General features: G+C 39.8%; 1 protein-coding gene across 1 annotated transcript in view; it reads right to left on the reverse strand.

Annotated features, from left to right (window-relative positions):
* LOC307119143 (uncharacterized protein) overlaps positions 1 to 10,761 on the reverse strand; it is a gene marked incomplete at both ends in the record, with an annotated part of 35,523 nt that extends 24,762 nt beyond the window's left edge. The window contains 3 exons of the mRNA XM_079805222.1: positions 10,265 to 10,361; positions 10,466 to 10,554; positions 10,630 to 10,761. Of these exons, the coding sequence (XP_079661348.1) occupies positions 10,265 to 10,361; positions 10,466 to 10,554; positions 10,630 to 10,761 (318 nt within the window). The remainder of the gene's footprint in view (positions 1 to 10,264; positions 10,362 to 10,465; positions 10,555 to 10,629) is intronic.
* Between the last annotated feature and the right edge of the window lie 43 nt (positions 10,762 to 10,804).

Raw genomic sequence — 10,804 nt, forward strand, 5'->3', positions numbered from 1 at the left:
GCAGATCATTTGTAACAAGTGCTATTCATATTCACTACAGGCCCTTTCACACCGGACGCGTAACGAAAAAGCGAAGCGGAAAAAGCGAATATTTCGTGTGCGAATAGTTCGCGTTAAAACCATTCACACCAGCCGCGACGCGAGTTTGCGACGTTTCAGAGCTCCAACATTCCAAAACATTCGCGGCGACAGCTGAGAAACACGGACACGTAATCATTCAGTGGAGACGAGCTTTTCATTTTCTTTAACCCTTTAACTGTCACCCCCCTTTTTGAGAATACACATGAAAATGCACTATCCAAACTCAAAGGGCTGTAATTCAAGAATGCTTTGGAATATAGACCTAAGTTTGGTCTTGTTTTAAAGCAGACACTCGGCAGATTATTGCTGAAGTGAACACAATTCAAAATATGAAAGTATGAAAAAGTTATGGAAATTTAAATTTACTGTAAATAAAATACTGTACTAAATATTTTTATTTTATATAAAATATATATTTTACAAAAATGTTTTAACCTAAAATTACTATAAAATCAAAGCCATATGTCTAACCAAGTTGTGTTCCAAATTTGAAGTTGATATCACAAAAATTGAAGTTCCCATGAGATTTTGTTTAGGCGCTGTACCAAAAATAGCCACCGGGTGTCACACATATTCCATTGATTGTTTTTTTGATGCATTTTTCTGTACATTTCTGTCCAAATATCCCTTCCATCACAAAATGGTCACCAAATATGGAACCCTGAGACTCAGACCTTTCCTACGATATGTGTTTTGTCAAGATTAGAAAAGATTTTTATTATAAAGTAGTTAAAATAAATGTTGTAATATAAAACATGACGATGCCCACTAGGGGAGGAGCCAGCTAGAATAATTTAAAGTACCGTTTCCATGGTAACGCAATGTCCAATTTCAAAACGGTTTTCACAGGATGAATTTTGAACTTTATCATGGCCGGTTCCGCACTTTCAAATGTCCGTGGGACAATTTGTGGAGCTCCTCCAGACAGAGACGGTAGCAGCGCATCTGACAACACACACACACACACACACTTCAGGAACGGCTCGATCCGGAGCTGCTGTGTTTCCAGTTGAGTCACAATGTAAACATTTAAGTGCCATAGTCGTACTGACGGAAACACATTCACTTTCCACAAACTGTAGTGAGAAATGCGACACCTGGCAAAGGTTAATGTTGATGGAATGACTAGTGACATCAACTGGACATTTCGTCACCTTTGTTTCCTTGTATGTGATTGGTTTAAGCCTTTTCTGTCGCTGCGAGTGTTAACAAAATCGACATCGAAACTAAAAAAATAAACATCGTTTTTTCGCCACAGCACATTCGCGTTCGGTGTGAAAGCTCTCATTACACAAACAGCTGATCAAAAAATAAAACCATCGCGCGAATTATTCGCGCGTCAAAATCGCGTCCAGTGTGAAAGGACCTTACCAGTCAAAAGTTGTATGTTTTTGAGAAAAGGCTCTTATGGACGGCCCAGCGCGTATCAGAAGCTAAACGCCCATTAGGGCTGTCAACGAATATTCTAAATTCGAATATATATTCGAATAGTTAAAAAAAAAAAAAATTCGAAGGTGAAAATTAATATTCGAATTAAAAAAAAATGTGAAAGAAAATGGCGGCGGTAGTAGAGGCGTGGCTGTCTGCTTTGTGAGTGGGCGCCTGAAGCCTTGTTTATACTTTGGCCTGGCTCCGCATCGCGCGCTCCTCCACAAACGGACGAGGCGTTTATACTCAACACGCTCGCCGTTGTGCTATTCTTTGAAACGACAGAGGGCGACTCGGAGTAATTGTTCTATAAACCATCAGAAAAAAGCGTCGAGAAGAAGTTGCTAATGTACTCAGGTGATGATATTTATTTTAGTACACTTCATCGAAAACCACACTACAGAAGAATCATGTAAAACAGATCAAAATAAACCTTGATATTACTTGTGACATGAGAACAAAATGTATGTAGAAATGTAACGTTAACTTATACAACTAAATTTATGATCTCTTAAATGTTTCCTAATTTCACTAAACACTTTCGTGAGTTTTTACTTAGTTTCGTGAACTATTCTTTATTAAACGGGCTTGTTTATGCTTTTGTAGGCTCATTTTGTAAATATAAGCAACTCATTTGTATGTGCAAACTGGACCAGCCTTACTTTGCTTCGCCCGCCACAAGCTCTTTGACAAGAGAAATTAATTTAGTTCATTTGTAAGGACATGAGAGTGATCAGAGTTGTGGATGGGGCGGCTTCAGGGAACCGAGGTACCATAACCCTAACATTACTAAAGCTACTGTACTGACTGAAGAGATATTGCATGAATAAAGGATAAATGCACTGCTTCCACTGGTTTGATTATTTACCGTTTCATGTCAATGAAAAGTTCCATGTTTACCACAGCACAGCTCGCTCGGAGCGTTCAATATGCTGTAAAACTTAAATTAATATTTGTTTCAATCACTGAATGAAGCCGGCTATATTTGGGACAAGAGTTGCGACCTTAAATTGCTTGCACAAAACTCTTGATCAGCCTCAAAATGTGTTTGTTCATTTAACCCGTTATGCGCAGAGTAGGGATGGCTCGATACCACAATTTTGTCTTCGGTACAGTACCACAATCTAATACCGAAGTACCGATATTAAATCGATACCATACAGGGTCTGAATTTTGATGCGGGTATTGCGCATAATTTTACTCACTCTCGTAAGTTTTGGGTTTATGAAGCGGGAAATTACCGCAAATGTTTATTATTAAATTAATCAACAAAGATTGTCACATCAATCAGTAATTTGGAAACTTTTTTGTAAGTAATTTCAGCATTACTGCGCGTCTCCATTGCTTCTGGCTTGAAAAGACATCGCAACTGCACTATAAAAGCAATCTGCGCGCTCAGATTCAACACTTTCGCTTCCGTTGCGGGACAACTGACGGAAATCACTGCCCACGTCTTTTTAAACCTCGCCAATTTGAACATGCAAGCGATTTTATAGCATTTCGTAATACATATGGGATGAGAGCTCTTTGAGAGAGAGTGTTTTCTTTGCGCTCATGCCAACAACAAACACACACACACACACACACAAGCCTAAAGAGCTCGCGCATTCCAAATTAAGTTGTTTTTCCTCAGTCAAATACACACAAAATTATGTCAAAAATGTCAATCTTTAGTGAGTAGTTACATAAACACAGTTGGTTATGTCTTTCGCGGATGTAAATAGTGCAATAGTATGCGTGCAAATATTATGAGGTCTAAACGTCACTGGTTGAAACGAACGCTGGAGATTTCTTTATATTTAAACAATACGATCTTATGTATGTGTGTTAATCAGTGTTAAAAGAAAAATGTCTAAATTAGATCGTTAGAATTATGCACTCACCTGTCGATCTCTTAATGTCTTACAAGTCAGGAATAAAGTGGCAGATGCTTGGCAAGGTTTGATGGTTCTTCAGCAGTTTTATAAGCAAAGTAATTCCAAATTTCATGTCTACTCGTCTTTATTAATGAGTTTTGTGCGTGTTGAGTGAGATTCAACTGCTGTATTCATCTTGTTCTGTTGCCACATTTGCCGGTTTTGCGTCAGTTTGGGTAGCACGCTGCCACCTAGCGGTGAACTTCGGAACAGCAGCATATACCGAAATGAGCAAAATCATGATATCGTACCGTTTGAAATAAAATATATACCGGTATTTTTGCAGTACCGGTATACCGCGCATCCCTAGCGCAGAGAGTGTGAGGGCGAGAGAGAGTGAGGTCTGGTCTTGGCCATTAGTTGATTTACTTGTTTGTGTGTAGGTAATACGTTGTTAAATATGTTTAAACTTAAATAGACTACCTATATAAGTAGTTATGTCTCTTTGTATTAATTTGTCCTGCTATTGACGTAATGCGCGTCATTGACAAAATGCGCAACCAGATGTTCGAATATTCGTGTTTTTTTTAGAGGGAATATTCGAACGTCATTTGAGCAATTTTGACAGCCCTAACCCCAATTGGCTCAGCGTTTGCACACACACACACTGTAAAGACAGTAACGATGGCGTCGATTTGACCAGTTCGATGATAAAACATTGGAAGTAGGGATGTGACGGTGAGGAAATTTCCCCACCGGTTAATTGATGTGTGACAACACCGGTAATACCGGTATCAACGGCGGAGGCTTTCAAATCACTAATTCTATCTAACCGAAAGTAACATGCACACGACCGCTCTGAACTGAAAACGCGCCGGTGCGCACACACCGTGAATGACAGCTCGTCTGTAAATGCGCGCTCTGTGAGGCCATGTGTGCGTCTCAATCAGTTCCCTAGTTCAGTAGTCAGGGCACTGATCAAGCATTGATCAGTCTATGATTGAGATGCACGCCATGAATGAATAACAGTTCGTCCGTAAAGCCTTGTTTATACTCGGTGCGCGCGGCAAAAATAAATGCGCGCAGTCATCGTGGCGCGGAGGCTCGCACTGCGGAGCCAGGCGAAAGTAAACAATGCGCGCTCTGTGCGGCCGTGCACATTTTACTTTCGGTTTTGAATTAGCGCCAATTCGGCTGCGGGTTGCTTGAATTGCCGGTTCATTAGCCTATTATTTTTAATGAAAAACACAACAACAAAACAAATGACAAACTCCCTTAAATAGGCACTTTTACGTTTCGCTTTGAAACCAAATCTTCCGCGATCATCTCAGTCAGCTCCTCACTCTTAAATCTGATGAATGACTCCTGCCGCTGCTGAGACTCACGGTCGGATCCTGCTTTATTAAGCAGATACGTTTAGTTTTTAATTGTAGGCCTATTGTCTGTTATCTAACTGAACTAAATTATTTTATTACTATAAAAAAAATCAAAAAGACGGTGGGCGGTGCCACGGTGGGCAAGTGATGTAACCGGTGTTGAGTCTGGACACCGGTAACACCGGCAACACCGACTATCGTAGCAAGCCTAATTGGAAGAACTAGTTAATCAACCCCAACCTCCATCACAAGGTCGACTCGAGCAGGAGTTTCTCACTAGCTATGTTTCCATCCAAAGTTGCAAAGTTATGCTGTTACATCGCGAAAGTCACATGATTTTTTTTAATGCGTATCAAGGAATTTATTTGATAATGCATTTCCATCGTAGTTTATGCGCATGTTTTCGTATCGGATAGAAAATGTATCCGACTCAAACGAGCGCATACGTTTATGCAATTTTTTTTAATTTATGCGCATCTTGGCATTTCCATTCAGTAGTTTTTGATGCGATATCCCAAAATCCGCATAAAAATAGGTGAATGGAAATAGGGCTGAACGATTAATTGCATTTGCGATAATATCGCGATATGATAAAACACGATTTCCTAACCGCAAAGGCTGCGATTACAGTCTGGTCACGTGACACGCGAGAGTAAAGTCTGCAGAAGAAGCAACTTGGCACGTTACACATGCCTGGCCTAAAAGGGGAAAAAAACTGTTTGTGCTTGATCTATCTAATATTGTGTTGTTCATATTATAGGCTACAATAGAGGTGGGAGAAAAGATTCTTCTCCAATGATTCTGGATCGATTCTGAGCTTAGATTTTAAGTGCAGGTGCGCGGTGGCGCTGCGTGTGTTTTAGAAACACCCGTATTCTGATTGCTTCCATTATCTCTCTCTTTCTCTCTCTCTCTCACACATACACACACACACACGAACCATAAAATAATATTTCATAACGCCCGGAACGGTTGACGGCGCGAATCGCAATGACATTCGCAGGCTTCTTTGCACTGTGAGAAACTTAGCTTTGATGTCGCGCTCACAGTGTGTGTTCTCGCCCGCCGGTATTTTCCTTACAAATGCTCAACGAAGGCTTCATTCATGTCGTTAGGAATGCAGTGTGCTTGTATATTAAAAAATAAGTAACTCACTGACAGAAGGTTTTCCATTTCAAATGTCACGCGGCGCTTTGTGAAGAGTGCTCGCGAGCACGCGTCTGTGCGCGTCTCAAAATGCTTTTATGACGCAAAATTAATGTAAACACCATCAGTAATGTCTTAAAGAGCACCTATCATGGAATTTTGAAATTTACCTTTCATGTAGTGTGTAACATAGATCTAAGTGAACAAAAACATCCTGTGATAGCTTGAAATATGACAGTGCACCGTATATATAGTTATTTTCTTTCAAAAGTAAGAGTCGACTCGGAGTCATTTTTAAGAATCGTTAGAAGACCGAAGCTTTTTCTCTGACTAGATGACGTCAACTTGTCAAGTTATTTGAATACGATACGCCCACTTATTGCGCTCCAAGACGCCAGTGAAAACTAGAAAACATCATGGCGACGAGACGCTGTGTTCTGAAGTGCGACTCAAAAGCAAACTTCTTTCATCTGCCCAAGGATGAGCATTTGAAGACTAAGTGGCTTGAAGACAAACCATACATCGTCGCGATTGTGTGTTTATTAGTCGTCAAATGTATGTTTCGCGATCTCAGGAAGCTTTTATTATGGACTTTTATTATGGCACATGGTATCTTCTTCGTCTGTCTGTACCATATATGGACTACATGTGCTCAGAGCGCGCTCCGGCTGCCAGGATGAGCTGAAAACAACACATAAGAGACTCAATCGCTCATGATTAGGCTATAACTGCCCATTTTGAGGAAGTATTGAATAAAAAATACTCCTGTTTAGAAATTTGACACAGACATATGAGAATCTATCAATATTTCTCCTCATCTGCACACTTTTGAACTAAAAGCCCTGAGGGATGTTGATTTGTCGCGAGTCTTCATGAGGAGAATAGAGGAGTTTTTTATGAATGAGATCAGCTGAGGCTCATATTACAATCAAACGGTTCCGACGCGGTTTTCATATTCATAACTCCTGACACATATTAACAAATTACTGTCACTATAAGACTTTGATGGGCGTTCCGTTTCCTAAAATATCTGCACAGACTAAACCAATCACAACTGACTGGGTCATCGGACCAATCACCGCAGATTAGCGTCACGTAAAGGCGGGGTTTTGAAAAGTGAATCACTAAAGGAATCATTTGAGAATCGCTGTCAAAACAGGTCAAAATAAATGCATATTATAAGAAAACTAAAGTCTTTTTTGTCATTGCATGCATGCAAAACTGTTGTTGGGGACTTCTAAAACAATATTTGGAACATTTTAAATGCCATGATAGGTGCTCTTTAATGAATTAATCAGACAGGGCAAAAACATCTTATATTTCAAAAGAGATTGTGCATTAGTGTGAATGCAGGTCTCCCGCTGTCTATGATGATGTCATCATTAATAATCAAACAACAGTAAAGCTGAGAAAGAGAAAAATCACTCACAGTTCACACTCTTAAATACTGAAAGCACTCTTTGTTCATTGCTTGTAATGTTTTTTGTTTCTCTTTATGATTTACTAGCTTATGTTTTGCAGCTATATTAGTTTATATATTTAAAATTATTAACATGCAATTGTTTTAATTAAAATGTTATAATGTCCTAGTTATTTTAAAAAAGCTTATAATTACATATATCATAATAAAAAACATTTTTTAACAAGTTTTTAATAAATTAATAAGATTAATTAATAAGGAAAAAGTTCAAGAATTGTTTTGGAATCGGATCGTGACTCCCAGAATCGGAATCGGATCGTGAGGTAACAATTAAAGATTTCCACCATTACTATACAATGACGTATTGTTGAATAATACAGAAGATAAAGAGTTTAAAAAATAATCGCATATTAAATCGCAATCGCAATATTGGTTAAAAAAAAAATTCGCAATTAGATTTTTTTCCAAAATCGTTCAGCACTAAATGGAAACATAGCTAGTGATACCTCATCTTGAGGTTCATTATGAGATGCTGCATCTGTAATTCCTCACCATCAGCATTAACAAGTGTGTGTCCATCAACAAACCCAAGTGTGTGTTTCTGATTTATTGCGGTGCACATGCGGGAACTGTATCAATAACAGCGCGTACGTTAGCCCATCGCTAACATGAATGACTGAGGGAACAAACACTTGTAAATCAAATCTTGCTCAATCCTTTATCTTTACTCACAGTAGTAAGATGATTATTAGACAGTTTGAGGTAATAGTGGCCCGCAGATGATGAGCAGAAGTGTTTCAGTAAGACATAACGTGAGTTAGCTGGAAACTTGCATAATATAAAACACAAAAATACATATTTTGAACACCCGGTAGAAAATATATACATAATTATTCATACTTGCAGGTTATGATTCTGAGGAAAATTACGTTTGAGGGCAGGTCAAGTTCGCGGGCGGACGACGTACAACATAGAAGGACATTATGCAAATTAGGGGTCAAAATTATATCACGATATTTCATGAATATTTGCTATAATGATATTTATGACAACAAAGAAACAAAATATATGGAACAACATTTTATAGGTGATTGCAAGCAAATGTAAACAAAGTAAAAAAGTAGTCTTGGTACAAGAAGTGTTTTCCCTGCAAATCTTAAGTAAAAGTATAACATAACTCCTTAACATTTTAAAGGTCCTGTTCTTCGTGATCCCATTTTTCAAACTTTAGTTAGTGTGTAATGTTGCTGTTAGAGCATAAATAATACCTGTAAAATTATAAAGCTCAAAGTTCAATGCCAAGCGAGATATTTTATTTAACAGAAGTTCCCTTTCAAAGCCTACAGCGAACGGCTGGTTTGTTCTACATCCTGGTATTTCCTGCTTTAATTACGTCAGTAGAACAGTTTGTCGACTAACCTCCGCCCACAAGAGTATGCGAAAAAGGGGGCGTGGTCTTGTTGCTCCCGTGTGGATAAGAGGAAGTGTTGCGTTCGGTTGCGTTTGTATAGTTTTTGTCGCCATGTCGTCGAGACGCTGTTATTTTCATCCCGGAGTCAAGTCACCTTTGTTTGGCTTTCCCAGGGACGCTGTACTTAGAGATCATTGAGCGCATGCATCCCCGTTATGGTGAGAGGCGCGACCTTTCCGGTAACGTGCGCTCTGCGTGCCCTAAGCTGCTGTCCAATCACAACACGGGAACCGCTGGCACAATCAGAACTCGTTACGTGTTTCTGAAGGAGGGACTTCATAGAACAGGGAAATCTTTCAGGCCGTTTTAAGGACAGTGAAAACAGCGGTATACAGATAAGTAAATTGTGTGAAAAATACTGTGTTTTTTTACACGCGAAACATGAACACATGTTATATTGCACACTGTAAACACAATGAAAGCTTCAAAAAAACACGAAAAACGGGACCTTTAATGTAACTAAGTAATTTATGCCATGGTCTGAATACTCGAGTCTGATTGGTTGGAAGGTGCGCAATAAAATAGTTTAATGGACATTTAGTTCTAAGTCAGTTGAATCACCATTCTATATTAATGCGCAGACACACACCCATAGGCCTATAGCGCTGCGCACACACACACACACACACACACACACACACGCCATTCGCATACAGAATGCAGGGATTGCGCTGCGCACACACACAAACATTCATGAGCTCAGACACTTGTTATCAACGCCGCCCGCGACTTTTAGTCATAAAATAGCTTCGCTACTGGATCACTAGATTATATTTCTCTGCAACGATGGGGTTACATCGCTATTTTTAAAAACAGGTACGAATCACTCTCTCTCTAGCTCTTGATAATTAATTCAAATAAATGCTATAATTCATTCATTCAAATAAATGTGAACTTTATCTGTGTCGGATTCAGAGTGGGCCGCTCACGAGCCGTAATAACTGTCGCGGTCAAACATTGCGCTGAAAACATCAATAACAGCTTTAAGTTGTCAATATTGGCAAATGACCATGGCTTCGCGTCAGCCGGTTCCTTGCCTCCTTTGTCGGAGGTCTGTCCTCATGTAACCAAAACCACTTCCATACTATTGAAGTAGCTCCCTTTTTATGTACTAAATCAGTGTACTCAGACAGGTGTTGTTGTTGTGCGCGCTAGGGAACGTAAATGTGCCATAGGTCATCGCACTGATATATCATTGATATCGCGATATGACACTATCATTCAACAATTTATACCCGTGCTATCGGTATGATATGCCACACCCCTAATGCAAATGTATTTTCTAGTGACGTAGAACGCAGTGAGATTCGAATTACAGACGACTCGTTTAGGTGATTCTTTCTTTTGGGAGACAATAACTTTATCTATTGTGCACTTTACAACTTTGCAGAACGTTTACGTTCACAAACAGCGATGAGAGGGGATATTCGAGAAAACCCAGTGCCCAAACATAGTGGTATGATATGACAGACCTGAAGGGACTTACCCTAAGAGCTCGGATCCGACTCAGGGATCCGGTCTTCCTGAAAAGACCCTCAGTATCCAGATGTTGTGACAGAAACCCACAGGCCTCCACCAAGAACCTGAAAACCAGCACTTCAGACGCTCTCATGCGGCATACAAAACACAGGCTTCATTCTGTCTATCACTGTCATTTTAAACAAAAGAGAGATGTTGTTAAACATACTGAGGTACTTTCCCGCCCATGTCCGACAGTTGGTGTTGAGGGAGCAGGTGCAGGTCGCGCGCGAAGGCGAAGCGCAGTGACGCGTTCTCCTGAGGGACACATTCAACCTGTGTAAAATTACACTATATTTTCAGATACACATAATTGAACGTCGTGTTTTTTACCTGACTAACAGTTTGATGATAGTTAGAGTCTCCATTGAGAAAGTTCTTCCAGTTTTTCACGCGGATCCCGACAGCTTTGAGCGCGTGAATGATCGCCACCACGCGCAAACGCTCCTCTGTTATACCAGCCATTATTCGACGCTCTGTACGCCAAAAACGCTTCGTTCTGTCTAAA

Source organism: Gobio gobio, assembly GCF_949357685.1.
Source record: "Gobio gobio genome assembly, chromosome: 22".
Taxonomy (NCBI): domain Eukaryota; kingdom Metazoa; phylum Chordata; class Actinopteri; order Cypriniformes; family Gobionidae; genus Gobio; species Gobio gobio.